General features: G+C 49.9%; 3 protein-coding genes across 14 annotated transcripts in view; 1 reads left to right on the forward strand and 2 right to left on the reverse strand.

Moving 5' to 3' along the window:
* LOC121597589 (trafficking kinesin-binding protein milt) overlaps window positions 1-8484 on the forward strand; it is an 87851-nt gene extending 79367 nt beyond the window's left edge. For all 11 annotated transcript variants that reach the window (XM_041923456.1, XM_041923452.1, XM_041923446.1 and 8 more), the window contains 3 exons: window positions 1914-2114; window positions 2266-3846; window positions 3914-8484. In XM_041923456.1, the coding sequence (XP_041779390.1) occupies window positions 1914-2114; window positions 2266-3846; window positions 3914-4899 (2768 nt within the window). In that variant the 3' untranslated portion in view covers window positions 4900-8484. The remainder of the gene's footprint in view (window positions 1-1913; window positions 2115-2265; window positions 3847-3913) is intronic.
* Window positions 8485-10285: 1801 nt separating this feature from the next.
* LOC121597000 (phosphoglycerate kinase) lies at window positions 10286-12312 on the reverse strand. The gene is made up of 3 exons (XM_041922441.1): window positions 12081-12312; window positions 11616-11964; window positions 10286-11401 (listed from the first exon to the last, which is right to left on the reverse strand). Exons 1-3 carry the CDS (start codon window positions 12140-12142, stop codon window positions 10565-10567), a joined length of 1248 nt encoding a protein of 415 aa, XP_041778375.1. The 5' UTR covers window positions 12143-12312; the 3' UTR covers window positions 10286-10564.
* A 514-nt stretch (window positions 12313-12826) lies between these two features.
* On the reverse strand, window positions 12827-18359 carry LOC121598087 (protein transport protein Sec24C). Of its 2 annotated transcripts, none has more exons than XM_041924639.1 (8): window positions 18115-18359; window positions 17766-17946; window positions 16958-17674; window positions 15492-16886; window positions 15253-15421; window positions 14588-15184; window positions 14309-14502; window positions 12827-14236 (listed from the first exon to the last, which is right to left on the reverse strand). In XM_041924639.1, the coding sequence occupies exons 2-8, from the start codon at window positions 17892-17894 to the stop codon at window positions 14093-14095; spliced, it is 3345 nt and encodes a 1114-aa protein (XP_041780573.1). In that variant the 5' UTR covers window positions 17895-17946; window positions 18115-18359; the 3' UTR covers window positions 12827-14092. The 2 variants fall into 2 exon arrangements, with proteins under 2 accessions (XP_041780573.1, XP_041780574.1); XM_041924640.1 differs by having other exon boundaries at window positions 17766-17949.
* Window positions 18360-18439: the final 80 nt, after the last annotated feature.

An 18439-nucleotide genomic window follows, 5' to 3' on the forward strand; every position in this document is an offset into this window, starting at 1 on the left:
CTCTAGAGGTGTGTGTGTTCAATGCGGCACAATGTAGCATTGCCTATGCTTCCGTCCCACCGCCAACCATTGCCGTTCGGTTCTACTCACGTTAGCCACTATCAAAATAAGCCCCCCTTTTGTTTTGTAACCACTATTTTCTATCGGCGAATCAGCATTGCGTTGTTTGGTACACTCTCGAGCACGGTTCGATCGAGCGACGTGAGTGAAAGCTCTTGGAAACGGTTGATTAACTATCTGCCTGGGTGTCCCTCCAACGACAACCATAGAACGTCGACAACGGTTAATAGGGAAGAGTTATGTTTGCTTCCCTGCCGACGGGTCGCAGCCATTTCAATGCAGCATGTTGTAAGATTGCCACCTTAGACAAGTCAAATAGTGTGTGGTGCTGTTGCATCATAGGAGAAGACCGGTGACGTCCACTGGAAGCGATAAGTTGGCAAAGAACTTGACATCCTCAAACACTTCACCTTCCTGCTTGCCTGAGAGCGCGCGCCTTATCGCGCGAGGCAAATGAAAAATAGCATCCCTGCTGGACACGGTTCTTCGCAGGTTACCGGCTTTTTAATTAGCGAACGAACAGAACCAACGACTCGCGCTGTGCTCTTGGCATTATCACTAAAGCAATCGCGAGCGATCGCACACACACACACACACACACACACACAGAGTTGCTTATCAAGAGCAACACTCATCTTCATCCCCGTTCGAGCCGTTGCGGCGCAATTGTAGCAACATTTGCACGTAGCTTTGCAGTACGAATGCATCGCGAGGAGAAGGTAGTGCAGTGCTGTTGTGGTGCATATGTTCAGTGGCAAGTGTTCTAATTTTAATTTTGACACACAAACACACACAATAGTGCCGGGAGGTGATATACGGGTTGCAGCGAAAGGTAAATTGTTTGCTTTTGGAACTCCAGCCACTCCTCTGCATCGCTATTCTGTGCGGTAATGGAATTATATCGAGCTGAAAATCGATGACAGAGAACTGTGTGGGTTCGCCTGGTTTCTCGCCGTGTCTGCTCGTGTTTTTGGGCGTGCACACCTACCACCCATCGACCGGGCGGGTGGTGGCTCGTCGTGTGTTGTAATCGTCCTTTTCGGGTCGTCAGAAAATGGACAAAACAACAAATGCGCGAAAAAAACGGCTGAAATAGAAAATCAATAACGAAAGCAAAACTGGAGCTTGTTTGTTTGTTCCGTTCCCAACTGTGTTACGAAATGCTCCATCGCGTGCCTGTGTGCCCTGGCACCTCCCAAAACGGGGCTGATCCTCTGCACTAGGCACTGGGAAAGGTGTTCCGTTCGCAGTCGGAAACGGTTATCGGTGGCGGCATGTCCGATGGTGCAAAACTAAGCTCACTCTCGCTCTATTGGCGTGGATGGATTTGGATTGATTATTGACCTCATCCTTGTCGTCCTCCCTTCTCCGCCCCTCTGTTCGGTTCGGTGTTGATGGTTCAATCGTGCTAAAGGGCAACCAGTGAAAAGCAAAACAAACACCCGGGAGACTGCCTCAGTCCGTTTGGTCAAGCCTCCGTGGGCTTGTCTCTAAATGAAGTGAAGTGTGTAGGTTTGGGCAGCCACAGTAGTGCTTTCGGACTGCAGCGTGAATAAAAGGAGATAAGAGAGTACCTCCTTCGTACCTTCTTTCCTCTTCTTTTGCGCTGCCCCTTTCGATGGCGTTGATTCGTGCAGTGGCGATGCCGTGTTACCAGCGCCCGCCGTCGAACGGCTTATCAGCGGCGGTAGTAGCAACTACGACGAAGTGCTTTTGCCTGCGAATACTCTGTACGGAATCTCTCAACTTTCTCGCGCTCTTAAACCCCATATAAAGTCTCTTTCTCTCCCTCTCTTGCGGCAATTCGTATTCTAATGCAAATTTGTGTCTGGTTTTACCATCATTTCCCGCAGTCACACCGACGGCATCGAAGTCGATCAACCTGGAGCTGCTGCAGCGGAAGGTTAAGCAGCTGGAGGACGAAAACAAATCCCTGCGCACCGAAACCGCCCAGCTAGTGAAGGAGACGGACGAGTGCGAGGAGCAGGAGCGCAGGCTGATGGCGGACATCGCGAACCAGCTTACCACGGCCAACAGCGAGTTTGACGGTTTAAGTAAGTATTGCTTGTATTGCTCTTATCTACTGTGTGTGAATGTGAATTGTGTCTTGTGAGTTACGTTACGCTCAAGATCCAGATCTCTCTTACCACACTTCATGTCTAATCTCCTTATCGAATCCGTTCTTATCACTCTATCGCGCTGCAGATTTGGAACTCGAACGACTGAAGGAGGAAAACCGGCTACAGCATGAGCAGATCATCAGCCTTACCGGGCGGCTCGCGGACGCCGAGATACGGCTCCATCAGCTGACCTCCGAAAACGAGGAAGCATCGTCGCTGCTCAGCATCACCAAAGAAAACCAAAACCTGCTGGCGGGCGAGCTGGCCGAGTTCAAGCTGCGCTACCAGGAGGTGCTGAACCTGCTACAGGAGGCCCAGGAGCAGCTGCGCCGGCAGCGGAAACGCTCCCAGCCGCTCGCGCGCAGCTCGCTTATTCCCGGCATTACGGGAATGCCGGCCGCGCCCGATTCGCTCCAGTCGGAGCTGATGGAAACGTCCCTCTACTCGGAGCACAGCCTCGACTCGGGCATCGATTCGGTGCGGGGCGGTATCGGTGGTGGCGGCTCCATGATGGGTGGTATGATGACCGGCTCCCAGCAGCAGGTTCCCGCCTATCGGAAGGTGTTCGAGACGGTCCGCTCGGCCAGCCGGGCGAATCCGAACGGGTTCAGCGATAGTTTCTCGCAGCTCGGTTCGATGACGATGAGTTCCTCCTCGCAGCCGCGCATGGCACCGTACGTTTACCCCGGACTGGGCGGTACGACCGGCAACGGCAGCGGCGGCAGCAATGCGGGCATCACGACGATGACACACTCCTACAAGAGCGGTTCGTCCGTGTACAGCACGATGTACGGCGGTGGTGGCGGCAGTTCGCTCGGTGGACGAACGTACTCACGCGAAAGTCTGACCGCCGACTCGGAGGATGGCTATCCGGGTCCCGCCCAAACAGGCATCCCGGGTGCACCGGGCGCGAAGGATCTGGAAGCGGCCCTGAAGCGTCTTACCCCGGCGGAGGTGCTAGCGAGACGGGCGATGCTACAACACGCTCCGCTCGGCACGTACAGCTACGACGAGCAGCCTGCGGGCATTCCGCTCGGCTGCCGCACACCGGACAGTATTATGTCGACCGGTTCGTCGGGCCTGTCCGGCCTGTCGTCATCGTCGGCCGCCGGCAACGGCCAGTGGCGCCTTCCGGAGAAGCTGCAGATCGTGAAACCGATCGAGGGCTCGCAAACGCTGCACCACTGGTCGCGGCTAGCCACGCCCACCCTGAGCGGTCTGCTCGAGGAGCGGCCGGGCGTGACGATACGCGGTGGCCGCGGGCTGGACGAACTGGGCCTGCAAACTTACTCGCTGTCCGACGTGGAGGAGGACGAAGACACGGAAGACCATCCGGGCAAGCGGTTCCAATCGTTCGGCTGCACCTACACGTACACCAACAGCACGGTGCTGCATCCGGACGACGGTACGACGGCGGTCACGTTCAGTTTGCCACCCTCGCAGATGTCCTCCCAGATGACGTCCGAGTGTCCGACGCGACAGCCGACCGCACCGTCAACGCCCCGCTCCAGCCTGTCGCGGCGCAACTCCTGCTCGACGTTCAGCGTGAACATGGGGCTGGCGTCGATGCTGAACGAGCGTGGCATTAAAGCCGTTACACCGAGTGCCCTTAATACGCCCGCCGGGCCCAACTACTCACCCACGGTGACACCCTGCAATAGTCCTGGTAAGTGCGAGTCATTTTGAATCCCTTCAAGTTGGATGTTTAAATTAATTTTCTCTTATTCTACCAGATGGTTCACCCACTCGTTCAATGTCTCCGGAACCGCCGCTCCTATCCGGGCTGCTCGCCTCAACGGCCGACATCCTGCGCAAGCGGTTCGTCGCCTCAACCGGCAGCCAGCACAGTTCCGCTGATCCGGCCGATCGTCCGTCGAGAATAATGACCCGCAACAAGGTCGCGCTGTCGCGGCTGGAAAAGAAAGCGCTTCGCTCGATCAAGATCATGGAAAAGGTGGAAAGCATCGGGCTGGAGAACATTATGCTACCGCCGCAGCATCCACCGGGTATCAGTCCGCTTGCCCTGCACGGAACCTCGGCCCTCTACACGGCAGCCGCGTCCGGTCGCGGTCGTAGCCCGATGGCACAGCTTACCAGCCTCAAACACATGCAGGACCAGCGACGCAAAGCTCAGCAGCAGCAGGCGGACGATCTTGTAACGATCGACAAGGAAACGATCAAAGCGGTCCTAACGAAGGGTCTGTCGCACGACAGTCTGAAGAGCATGGCTTCCTCGTCCGGCGCGAGCAGTGGCATCAGCACAGCGATGTCCTCCGACTCGGACAGCTCATCAGTGGCGAGCTTTGATACGGAACCCCGCACCAAGGACACGACCAGCGGTGCCAGCTCGGCTGCTACCAACACCAATACCGCCTCCCCAACGACAGCGGCCCGGCTGAAGCAGATGCAGCGGCAGAAATCGCGACGCAATCTACTGAACGGTGCGAACGGTGGCTCCCAGCGGCCCGATCTCGGCACGGTGAACGGTTCCAGCCGTCCCGGGGTACGACCGGACCTTGGCACTGTAGGTAGCAAAGCAACGGGCAAAACTGGTGGCAACAGCAGCACCGGTGGAAGTGGCAAGGACAGTCGCAGCAAACAGCAATCGACGGCAACTGCTGCAGCACCGGCGGTTAAGGAAGAAAGCCGTTCACTCGGGCAGAGTGTGTACGGTACGATCAGCTCGTTGCTGTTTGGCCGCAAGGGTGGTTTGCTGTAAGAACACTGGCGAGAGCAGTGAAGGACACAAGGACGACCGCTGCAGGCACAGGAGTACATGCGCGGGTCCGGTTGAAATGACCCCTTTTGTTGGTAGCCGTTACAGTTTACATCCACCTTTTTTCGTATAATTTTAACCCACAAACAGATTATTTCCTATATTCATTTAGTGTACCCATCATATCCTCGTTCTGTAAAGTTTTAGTAGATCCCCTAGTGCGCAAGCAAGACAAAAAACACACGCACATATTCTACACAATAATACCTCCAAAATGGCAACAATTACCCCGCGAGGAAAAGTTATTTTGCATACCTTCCGGGGGAGAAATCCAATACGAATCCTTCTATTTGCCGTGCGCGCTCACTGAGTGTAAAAAAGATAAAGCTATTCTCGCTTCCCTCGTTTTTGGAGGGAAAAGAGGAATGCGGGCTCTCCCTACACCACCTGAAACCATTCAAGCAAGCAAGGAATTACGGAAAATCAGGCTTACTCTCTCGTATGCACAACACTGCCGGGTGCTGGTTTTTTTTGTTTGTCCAGTTAGAAACTTCAGTATTTGTTCGACAGTAGTCCTTTCTTGGTGCTTTTCCACTCTATATACGGTGGCAGCTCAGTGTTACTAGCAGGCATAAAGTGTAGTCAAATTACGAACATTCCGGTGCTCATCCAGTGCCAGACCACTGAGAACTGATATAAAAACCATCGCTAAATAAAGATGGTGTTTAGAAACTGTAGGCAACATTTCTTTACAAAGCTTCCATTTCCCAATTATCCCGAGAGACGTTTTTTTCTATTTCTTTCATAAATCGCTGTCCATGTTTTCCCTTGCAAATTTTCCCTCCATGCTTTTTAGGATAACATTTTTCGAATTAAATTATCTCTAACTAGTCTTGCTATTGCCTCAAACAAACGTGATGATGAGAGAGGAATGCTGATTTTAGGAAGCTTTTTCGCTGCCTACTTCGTCGCTGCAACGTTGGCAAGCTTACGGTTTGGGTGGCGTTTAGGGATGTTTAGGAGCCGCATGGTAGATAGAAACTTCAGTTCCTGCCCTTTCTGGTGTAGTCGACACGGATTTTACGTACATCACAAGCATAATGTGAAATGATTTACTCTTTTTTTTAATCAGACTCCAAAAGTATCTTATTTTTCTAGTCCAATGAACAACGAATACACATTTCATTTTCTATTTCCCTGTTCTAGACGCTGTTTAAACATCCTTTAATGCAGTACTGTAAAACTCTTGCTTACTGATCGTACATCAATACAAACTCTCTCACACACAATTGATTCAAGTCCGGTTCCGACCCTTTCCGCAAAAAAAAAAAAAAAAACAAAAAAAACACTCTTAAGGAAAAGCTCGTGTAAACCCATCGATGGACGAATCAATGAGAGGTAACAGGCAAAGCTGTAAATTAGAAGACAATCCCCATTTCATGTGCGGTAATGAGATGAACTCGCTCGGCTCTTATCGTACTTCCGCAGTCTTTGTTTAGCATCCTTTTTTCTCTCAAGCTTTGGAGAAAGGATCAGCACAATCTGTACGCACTGTTTTGCTATCTGTACACTGTTCAAAGCACCACTTTCTTATACATATATCGGCAAAATACGATATAGCTTTATGTAAGACAACACCACTCCCTGTACAACTGTAACAATATCTACATCTTTCTGCCTATTTTTACAACAATGCAGTAACATAGGGTACATTCTTGAAGAGCAAATCGATCAGTGAAGGGATTATACAGTGCTGCAATTAGGGGGTGAACTAACTCTAACTTAATTTAAAAAATACTTTCTTTCTATACTCTATTTAATTTGATAACATTTGAGACAGAGAGGTACAGGAGAGATTTTGTGAGTTAAACGAGATAAATCTGGCGATTGATTTAGCTATTTTTTCCCCTTCAAATTTTCCTTTACCTCTGTTCAGCTGAGAGCTTTTTGTAGCCTCGTAGTGTAGATAGAGAAAAAGTGGTACTAAAAAAATGCTTGTGAAGAAAGGATGTTATTAGAGAGCTCATTAGTAGCTGCACAACAAGTAGCTGGTTTCGCATTGAAGCAAAAAAAAAAAACATAAGAAACGCGGAGAAATGGCATAATTTAGTTACGACTGATTATCCCTCTTGTTCCTCTCGATAACGAATTGGCTTTCGTAGACTGTGTGATTTGGATTAGTTTTTTTTCGGAAAAAAAAAACTTTTTTTGGTTAGTATGTACGCTCACTACAACACACAATAGAAAACGAATTGGTTTGCTGGTTCCTTTCGCGCGAAAGGAATAAAATGACTATGTGAGAGAACGGCGCGTGAAGCAGCAGGGATTGTTGAATCAACTGTATCTGTTTTTTTTTTTTTGTGTGTGTTACTCTATAAAAGAGTAAAAGAGAGAGGCCTTTCCAAAAATGGGTTAAGTTTCGTTGTTGTGGCTTTTTTCGTGAAGCGTACGTAGGGATCGTTGTACATAGATTGCAGTGTTAATAACACACCACACCATTTCTTACCCCGAAGCCTAAGAGGAAGAAAAAACGTGCTACTTTAAAACCCAATGGTGGATAAGTTGGAAACAAAACACAGACAGACGAAGACTATTAAACAGATTAAAGAAAGCTTATATCAACCTTTCCCCCTCTCCCGCAGAATGGTAGATGCTGTTGTAGATAATTATTAAAATAGTGCGCAAAAACAACACACAAAACACAATACAAACAAAGTGAAACTAAATTACAAAAAATAATATAACGACGACAAGGGATAAAAGTGGGAGGGAAAGGAAAGGTTGTGTTAATTGTGTGTGTGTGTGTGTTTCAACAAGAAGCGTCACAAGGAATGGATAAGCAAAGAATGGATGCGTGTGTGTGTGTGAAATGAAAACAGATTGTTGTTACACATTGCAAAATAGTTGTAACGAAAGTAAGAAAGAGAATGTTAAGTATTTATTTTTATATAGAACAAAGAAGGTAATAAAATAAAGATATGAAATCAATAAACGATGAAAACGAAAACCAAACACAGTTTAATTGAAAACAAAAAGAAATGATTAAGTTATTCAAGATGGAAATAAAACCGTATGTAAAATGGGTAACAAAGCGGGAACATTTAACACATATAATACGCTACTAACATTACCAATCGTTGCTTTGAAAAGCAGAACATAGAACGAGAAGAAGAGGAAACAAAACAGAACAAAGTGGATTTATAATGTCACAAATACCACAGCCAGAAAGGATAGTGGATCTGGGATTTCTTTTTTCTTTGTAAAACCATTCATTATACGAAGCACTGTAACAAATTTCAATTACACAGCAATATACTACATAACGAGTGCACAGCCGATTAAAAAGTGGGGGAAATGAAACCATTGAAGTGGAATTAAATTCACACTTACACGGGTTTAATATGCACTAGCGGCAGCAGAGAGTTAATGACTGGTGTGGAAGAAATGTGTTACTTACATGGATAGAGATTGTTACAACAACGGAGCGGCAATTATGATGATGGTGAAAAATAAAACACCCGTTTTCAAGTTCTTCCTCTCGTAGAAAGGAAAGGCAAGCGAGTTACAATGAATAAAAAATAAATGAAACAAAAAATGTTGTTTTTATTTTTGATCACGTCGTATGTACTGATACAAACAAATATTGCTTATTCCTCTCATTTAAACCCCATCAAAATGAATGCTTTTGCAGAGATTCAGCAGAACAACCTATTTGAAAAAGAATTAAAACATGTCAGACTATTTAAGGAACTGACGGTAATCCTTATTAATGGCTGTTTTACTTGACAAGACATGCTAGTTCTAGGATATCGTGATCCTAGATCCCCAAGCGCCACAGATTAAGCTTACACGACTGGAAAATTGAATTTCCATATAAAAAAAATGAAAGCTCCACAGCTTCATTGGTTTGATCAATAGATGGCGTATTACAACTCATCATTATATTGCTATCCTGTTCTTGCAATGTGTTTCGACAAGTTTCAACTTATCATGACCTATATAGCCTTATAACTTTCTGAGCAAAAATCTATGTGAATGGTCGTGTGGTCAGATACGTGGGTATCAACACCAACGACCATAACTCAATTCTCACTTGCTGCAGTACTGGTGGTTTCCGTTGGAGTTTAGTAATTAAACAATTGTATCGCCGTTCTAGTTCTAGCGATGCATAACTTCAATGCGAAACCATACAACAGTACAGAGGAAATGAGAAAGCTCTCCTCCAAGCGATGAAGCTCAACTGGTTGGGGTATCCCACCAACAGAGAGCGCCACCGGCTTTTTTGCTATTTTTAGAATGAATGAGTCGTTTGCCGTCTGCTAAACGAAGTCTTTCTATATTCCGTTTAGGTAGAGAACTTGAGTCGTTTAGAAGCCGTTTAGTGGTCGTTTAGTGGATTTGTGGCACTTGGGATCGATTGGGGTTAACCATGGTTTCGTTTAATTGTTTTTCAAAGATGTTTGTACGTTTCTTGTTTTTTAACTCATCTTGTGTTTTATTTTAACATATTTATTTATTGCTCCCACATAACATTGAAACAGTCAATAGATTGTGAGAGATGAATTCAAAACCAACGAGCTATAATTAAACATCCTTGGAAACCTATTTTATTAACAAAAAAAAATCTTGATGCAGATTAACAAGCTGCTTGGGACCCAATAAACACCATTCGAAAATTGTCCCCTGGGTATTCATTCTTCACTCGCCGGTAGAAACGTAAACGTCAACATCGTCTGTCAAAATTGATACCACCGAAAGATCCCCGTTCATTTGTGTTCAGACGGATCAGACCGCAAATCAGACTGGAACATAGAAATGGAACCAAAAATTGATAAAAATCACGGAAGTATACGGCGACACCAATTCGCATATACTTCCGTAGCGATTATATCACATCTTTTACCTCATGTAAGTATAATAGACAGTAGCGCAAGGAAACAATGAAGATAAACCTGATTATTTCTCCCTTTTAACTTCAAAGGACCCGCTCAAGACACTTCCTACCGGCCAAACTACCCTAGAATGATACATGATGGAGGCTGACGCCATACCGTTTCTTGGAACAATAGAAACAACGCGCCATTAATAGTGGTAGTTGTACGAAGAGAATTTGGATTTTTTTTCCATAATTCAGTCGAAAATTCAGCCGCCCAGCGCGTTCATAATTAAACCAAGAATTGTTGACAACTTACAGCATAAATCCTTGCTTTGGAAAATGTTTCTACTCCCTACCTTTCCGAAAGATGATCCGATAACGGTGGTTATGATTCGGTCCACTCGAACGAATTTGGTTGTCTTTTTCATGGCTTGCTTCGGAACATGTAATGATGCGATTTTAAAATAATAAAATAAAGGTTTACTTCCCCACGATTTCATAAACAACACATCGTTTTTTGGGTGTTTATTTTCACGCTAAACTTTATTCCTCTATGCAACGAGATAAACGACCGTCCTCGAGATCCAAAACATACATTTCCGGACCCTTTTTCGAAGGAGCTACTGATCGGTCTTCCGGTACACGATGGACTGCTTAATGACATGACTTTGGGAGGGACGAGCACACTTGCATACACAATAGCACGCGAACAATACGATAACGAGAGTAGTAGTGACTGTAGTAATGCTTCTTAGTGAGTAATAATGAGGGTGGTTGCGCCTCGCGTCACATTTACGCACTGCTCAGCGCATCCACGCCCGGCAGCACCTTGCCCTCGAGCAGCTCCAGCGACGCACCGCCACCGGTCGACACGTGCGACACCTGCGACTCGGTGCCCCACTTGGCGCAGCACGACGCCGTATCGCCGCCGCCAATGATCGAGACCGTGCCGGCCTTGGTCGCCGCCACCACCCCATCCATCAGCGACTTGGTGCCGTTGGCAAAGTTAGGGAACTCGAACACACCGGGCGGTCCGTTCCAGACGATGATCTTGGAGCGGGCGATCGGGGCCGCGAACGCTTCGCGCGACTTCGGCCCAATGTCCAGGCCCATGTGGCCGGCCGGGATGCCGCTGGCAACCGTGGCCTCGCCGGTCGCCGCATCCTCCGCGAACTTGTCACCCGTCACAAAGTCAACCGGAAGGTGCAGCTGCACATTGTTCTTCTTCGCCTTGTCCACCAGGTTCTGCACGATCTTGGCACCCTCGGCATCGAACAGCGAGCCGCCGATCTCCATGTTGTTCAGCACCTTCAGGAAGGTGAACGCCATGCCGCCGCCGATGATCATTTCGTTCACCTTGTCCAGCAGGTTCTCGATCAGCTGGATCTTGTCCGCCACCTTCGCGCCGCCCAGGATGGCCAGGAACGGGCGGGGCGGGTTGTCGAGCGCCTGCGAGAAGTAGCGCAGCTCCTTGTTCAGCAGCAGACCGGCCGCCCGCTGGCTGTAGCCCTCGCCCATCATCGAGCTGTGGGCACGGTGGGCCGTACCGAACGCATCGTTCACGTACACGTCGCCCAGCTTGGCCAAGCTTTCGCGGAATGTTTTCACCTTATCTTTGTCGGCCTTAACCTGTGCATTCCCGAGCCGTCGAGCGAAGAAAGAAAGAAAGAAAGGGGAAAAGCGAAAGTGAGTTCATTATGCAATGCATGGGGGATTGTTCGGGTGATAATCTCAGTGTGCCCGCCAGCGGCAGTAAACAAAGCAGGCACTATTTTTAGCCCTCTGTCCATTGTCTCCGCACCGCCGTTGCTATGGTGATAAGCTGCACCCAGTGCTCCCTTACCTTATTGCCGCTCGCATCGACACCCTTGCCTTCCTCCTCCACGTAGAAGCGGACGTTTTCCAGCAGGATAACCGAGCCCGGAGCCGGATCCTTGCAGGCCGCCTCAACCTCCGCCCCGACGCAATCGTTCAGGAAGGTTACATCACGCCCGAGCAGCTTCTTCAGCTCGTCCGCTACCGGGGCAAGCGTGTACTTGGCGTTTTTGTTACCGTCCGGGCGGCCCAGATGGGACGCCAGCACCACCGACTTGGCACCCTTCTCGAGCGCAAACTTGATGCTGTCGAGCGCGGCCACAATGCGCTGATTGCTGGTAATTTTGCCCTCCTTGATGGGGACGTTGAAATCGACACTGTGGGAAAAAAACGGACGGGGAGCATTGATGATTAAACGAAACGATTCGGGCCATGATAAGGGAACGTGGATCGAACGGATCCAAGAAGGCGGTGATAATGTGCTTGTGCTTACCGCATAAACACCCGCTTGCCCTTCAGATCAACGTTTTCGATGCTAAGCTTGTTGAGAGCCATTTTCACAGTCGACAGTAATGCACGGGATAGCTTGCTGATGGTGGAAAGGGAACAGATGTACAGTCCGAATTTTCCAAGTGGATCCAAGGAAAATCAACTCTCGCGCACCGACTCGGCTATTGTTGCTATAACGTCTGTTTGGTAGAATTTTCACCGATCTTGAAATGCGTGAATGTCACATCAAGGGCATCACAGTGGGACCACGGTGCGGTCGATGCGGCGTGACATTTGATGTGAAAAGTTGGGTTACTTTTGCTGAAATATTTTAGTTTTACTAATCAAATAAAACTATTACTTTTATAAAATAGGACTTCAAAGTGGCGTATATTTTATGAATGTAAATTAAATTGATTTTATTGATCAATTAAAAACTCAATAATTCATGTAGCGTATCTTTCCGAACAAAGCTGTTTAAAGGTTCTACAATACCTCAATGCAGCGAAGAAGCTGCTTAATGGAGGACGAAGAGATTATCGATCGAAAGAGGGATTCCCTTATTTAGTAAAACTATTTATTTCATATAACCCTACGACAAGCGCCTTACCGGCAGCGTTTCGACTAAATGTTATAGTAAATCTGCTAAATGTAAAGTAAATCTGCTAAGTTAAATAATACCAATGAAATTTAAACAATCCTTGTCATCAGTCAACAGTAACTGCCCAGAAAACGCCCAATTGCACATAATAAAGGTACAGTATATATATATTTCGCTATTTATAATATTCCATTGGATTCATAAATTGATATCAACATACAATCTTACGAGCGTTCCGTGCAAACATCACCCTCCGTATGTGAATTCCGTTCCCGTGAGCGTGACCGTCGTTTGCCGCTAAAGTAGCGTTCCGAATGAATGCTGACACGTGTAGCTCCTCAACTAATTCCGGAATCGCAACCACCAAAAAACAAAACGGATACATCTTTTTTAATACAATTCGTTTTGCTGAACCATTGAATAGTGTTGATTAAATCAATTCGATTCCCTCCCTTAAGATACCTGGGGGGCCGGAGAAAGCATACATTTTGCTCTCTTTCTCTTAATTAAATATAACATAATACAAAAAAAAGGCGCAATGGAAGAGATAAAGTAAAATGGAGACGATCCTACCGAGCCAAAGAGTTTAAATTGTTCTAAAACACCGACACGTATAACAAAACGAAAAACGAAAAAGTAAGGAAAGAACGAATAACTAATGTATATCATGGTCGTAAACTGTTTGCGTTTGCTGAGCAATAGGGAAAGGAAAGATGGGAATAGCACACTTACAAAGAAAACCCGACCACTGTGTAGTACCAAGTTCACCCCCCTGTGCGGAGTGGTTTTTACCATCTGGCTCCGAACGCGCGTCGGTAACGGTTTGCGCGGGTGCGACTCTGCGACACGCTAACGCCACCAACCGCTTCGCGCAAGCAATGAATTTGTTGCTGAGTGCGCGTCGAATAATGCGCCACATTGTTTACCCGCTTCTCATCCTCCTCCTCCTGTTCTTCATCTTCCTCCAGAATGGTACCATCGGGGAGGGCTGCCACGTCATCATCAACGCCGCCACCTTCGTCATCCTCCTCGTCCTCGTCGTACCGGGACGCGATGCGGCTCCCGACGTACCCTTCGCAGCGCGTTGTACTCATGAATTTGGAACGATTGTTGTTCGGTGGCATTGCACAACACGTGGCCGCTGCCATCGTATGGCTGAGCTCCTTTTGATACAGCGTGCGCACATTTCCGTTCGCGTCCTGCGCCCTGCCAGGAGGGATGTAATTGGCCGGCGCAACGGCGGCAGCTGTGTTGTTGTTCCTTGTAGTATTGTAAGTAGTGTTAGTAGTAGGTGCAGCAGCAGAGACGGTAACCGTGTTGCCGCTACCGGTATTGCTGTTATTAAATCTAAACCTTCCGCCCGAGAAAAAACTGCTCGCTAGTAGTGCGTTGCCATGGCTGCCGGTGTTGGCCAGCTAGCTCAGCATCTGTCGGATCTCTTTGTGCACGTGACAGAGGAAGTCAACGTAGCTGACGGAACCGTCGGTCGTGCCACGATCCTCGACCAGGAAGTGGCGCAGCACGCTCTCCAGCTTGTCGCGTTGCTTCACGAGCGTTAGCTGAAGAATCCGAAAAGAATTATGATCAAAAACAAAGCCCCAAAAGTGAGTAACTTTAGTTCACACACTTACCCGCATGCAGCGACGCTTCTGCTCCTGTATTTTGTCGACAATGCCGCGAATGCGCTTCGACAGAGGATTATCAAATACTGGCAAACCCGTACGATCGGTATCGACCTGCTGGGTGCACTGGGCCCCAAACACCGACTGCGTGAACTCGGGCGACAGTGACAATCCCAGCCACAAAAACATGTGAACACCATTTTCTGTAAAAGCAAGCAAACGGACAGCCCCCCAACCGGAGTTAGTAAATGGGTTCATTTAACGCTCCATTCGCTCATTTCAACTCACCCAAAATGTAGGCACCGTCCTCGTGCATCTTGTCGCCCGTGCAGCGGATGGCCGCCGGGATAGCGTCACCCTCGACGTTGACGTCGTGCAGCGGGATCAGGCGCGGATAGAAGTACTGCACCGAGGTGGGCAAATCCATGCTCATCACGTAGTAGATCACGTACGAACGGTCGTCGATCGAGATGTCCGACCCGCCGGAGAATGCATCGTTCTTTAGCAGGCAGTTCACGTACAGTGGGAGCAGTTTCATGCCTTCGGGCAGTATCAGCTGCCCGGACGAGGTCGGCGAGGCACAGTGCTTCCGGTAGCAGGCCAACAGCTGCACGGCCCGGTGCACGATCGCGTCCTTCACCGCCTTCGGGTTGTTGTCCATCAGCTTGGTCAGGCCCTGCTTGGCGAAGTAGAGCAGCGTCGTGTCCAGGTCGCAGCAGCGGAACAGATCCAGCAGCGAAGTGCACATCTTCAGGCTGAGGTTGTGGACGCGCAGCCGCCGCTGGCCGGAGCAGGACGTGTACAGCAGTGCCACCTGTATCAGCACCAACTCGTCCGTCAGCTTGTCGTCGTGCTTAATTTCCACCGAGACGGACTTGTCGCAATCTGGAGGAGGGTAGTGGGAAATGTCTTTAGCACGCGGAAAGCAAAGTGGCTTCAAGAGATAACCATACCAATGCTGGCAATTTCCATATCTTTCGTGTTCGACATGAAGAAGTGGCCGTAAAAGTCGGTTGGACGCACGCCGGTTGACGTACGGACGCGCATCACCGCATCGAACGCGATCGGGCGGGAAATGTTTTTCATCAAATCGTTCACCAACCGGGCACCATCAATATCCGCCTAGGAAGTAAGAAAGATAATTTTAAATAAAACAACCTTTCAACTGTTACGGTGCCACTAATATGCTTACCTGGAAGTAGGTGTACTTGTACACCTCGCCACCGGTCAAACGTGCGACCTGCCCGATCGTGGCCAGATCGATGTACGCATTGTTGAACGCGAACAGATCGACCGAAACGCCTGCCCCGACACAGTCCTGCGCCAGCATGTTGTAAACGGTCGACTGCGGCGACAGCACCGTCTTCTCCTTGTCCGTGCCGAGCAGCTTTCGGTCGTCCCTTATCTTCAGCTTGCCCGGTGCTTCCGCGTTCGGCAGCGACGAGTGGAACACGTACAGCTTGCCCACGCACTCGGAAGCCTTCAGCGCTTCCAGTCCCGCCTGCAGCGCCGGTAGCAGAATCGTTTCCGTTTCGCGCGTATCGCCAAACATCTTCGGAATCTGCTCCATCAGCGCATCGATCACGGTGGCCGACTCTTCCGCATCGACCAGGAACCCATCGAGCAGGGGCATGAACATCTCCTGCAGATCGCCCACCACCATCATCTGCGGCTGGGCCAGCGAGCTCTTCAGGTTGTAGAAGTGGACCGAGCTGTTGTACGTGATGAAGCCCACCTTCATCGACGTGCGCTGCTGGTCCTGGTCGACCGGCAGCTGGCGGATGACGTTCCGCATCTGCGAGCACAGCAGCTGCACCAGCCCCGACTTGACGTTGTTGTACGACACGTCGATCAGGAACACCATCGCGGGCGGCTTCGGCGGCGTGTTGTTGCGGCAGTACTCCTTCGTCGCCATAAACTCGTACGTGCCGAGCACCAGCTCCGGGCGCTCGTACTTGTCCATCCGCTGGCCGGTGTGGTCGAGATGCTGGAAGTAGCCCTGCGGCACGTCCGTCGTCGCCTTGCAAAACTGGCACTGGAACCGGCGACCCCCGTCGAGGAACTGCATCGTCGGGCAGATGTACGCCTTGCAGCGGATGCACCGGATCGGGCCCATCTCGCCAAAGTTCACGATCGGTATCGGCAGCTCGCCCTCGACCGTGCGCGCGAACGGCGAAATGATGAGCGAGAACGGCACCGCGCTCTGCTTCATCATGTCGGCCGTCTGCGGAATGTTGTACATCGTCGAGCGGACGAAGCGCGGGCTCGCATTGCCCTGGTCCTGCGTCACGAACTTGGTCGTCACGAGCGGGGGCAGCTGGCCGGGCTGGTTGGTGCAGAACACACCGCCACAGTTCTCCTGGTTCTCCGCCATCACCTGGATCGGGTTGGGCATGCTTTCCGGATCGAGGCGCTTCTGCTGCGGCACCGGGGGCGGCGCCGGATAGTGACCGCCCATCATGCCTGGCCCTGCCTGATGGTAGGGTGGTTGTTGATGCATTTGCTGCTGCTGCGGCTGCTGCGGCTGCTGCGGAGGTTGTCCGGGCATCGGAGGCATTTGGTTGTAGCCCGCTCCAGGCGGCATTTGCTGTATAATGAAAAATTATAAATTAGTAATTATAGAACTCTATAGACTTGTGGAAAGGTAGCTGAGCTTACATTATACCCTCTTGGTGGCATTTGGCCGCCCATTGGCGACATTTGACCGGGCTGCGGTGGATATCCCTGTGGTTGCTGCGGCTGCTGCTGCGGTGGCTGCATCGGTTGCCCGGGCATCGGTGGTCCGGGATACTGTTGCTGTGGCTGAGCAGGCGCAGGGCCACCAGGGGGTGCTCCATACGGCATGCCTTGCGGCTGGGGCGGTGCACCACCACCGGGAGGAAAGCCAGCCGGTGGCTGCTGCTGGAACGCAGCCGGTTGTGGTGGAAATTGTTGTCCGGGACGTGGTGGACCGCTGCCGGGTGCTGTCATAGGTGGCATGGGACCACCGAACTGCTGCCCTGTCGGTCCCGCAGAAGGCGGAGCAGCCATTGGATGGCCATTGGTTTGGCCGTATCCACCGACCGTGGGCATCGGCGGTCTGACAGCACCGGGCCCGGGTGGTCCCGACGGTCCATTGCTCATCATACCCGGTCCTGGTTGCTGCTGCTGCTGCTGCTGCTGAGGTGCGGGAGGGTATGCACCCGGCATGGGGCCACCGGTCGACGGTGGACGTACCATAGGAGGCTGTTGGGTCGGAAAGGCCGCCGGTGGCCCACCCACACCCGGGCCATTCATGTTCGGTGGACCACCCATTTTAGGTGGACCCTGCGGCAGCTGTTGCTGAGGTGGCTGACCCGCCAAAGACATGTTCTGCATCTGATTAGCAAGCTGTTGCTGGTGGGTGGTGAAAACAAAAGAACGAAATCATACTGTGAGCGAATTTGCACAACGACAGAACCGTTTTTTTTCTTCTTGCCATACATACATTGGGCTGTGCTCCGTTCATGCTTGGCATCGGACCTGGCGGAGGTGGTCCCGCCTGTGGTGCCACTTGCTGCTGCGGCTGTGGCCAGCTTTGTGGCGGATACTGCCCGTACGCCAGTTGCGGATTCATACTGCTGTGTTAATTGCTGGTTTAGTGTAGAACTTTGCTCCTGAATTACAATCTGCTGCAAAGAATCACAATCACACGCACATTAATTTTCCCCGCAAAGCAGCTACAGCAGCACACTCATTGTGGATGGAAGCAGCGTCGCTCCAGCCACCCTTCCTTGCGGGGGCAACACATTTGCTGAGTTGGATCTTTTGGTCCCGCGGCATCTCCCCGAACTGACCTTTTGCTTTTCCTGCTGTTCAATTCCAGCGGCTGACCGCACCGACGCACACGAAACGAAAGCCCCACTAGAAGCAGACAAATAGCATAATTTTGTGTACACACCGTACGCGCCTATCCGACGACAAACTCCACGAGAGACAATAGAAAAACCTTTTTTTCCAAGCCGAACCGAGGAATTTTGTCGTTTTGCTGATATCCACGTACGTAAATGAAAGTGTCTATTTTGATTGTGTCACCGAGAACTGTCAACGGTGCCACGTAATTTAACGAAAGATTTCGCCCGCGCGTTTACCAGGTGGTGGTGGAGTTCAGTTCTTGACACT

This window comes from Anopheles merus, chromosome 3R (genome assembly GCF_017562075.2).
Source record: "Anopheles merus strain MAF chromosome 3R, AmerM5.1, whole genome shotgun sequence".
In the NCBI taxonomy this organism is placed as follows: Eukaryota; Metazoa; Arthropoda; class Insecta; order Diptera; family Culicidae; genus Anopheles; species Anopheles merus.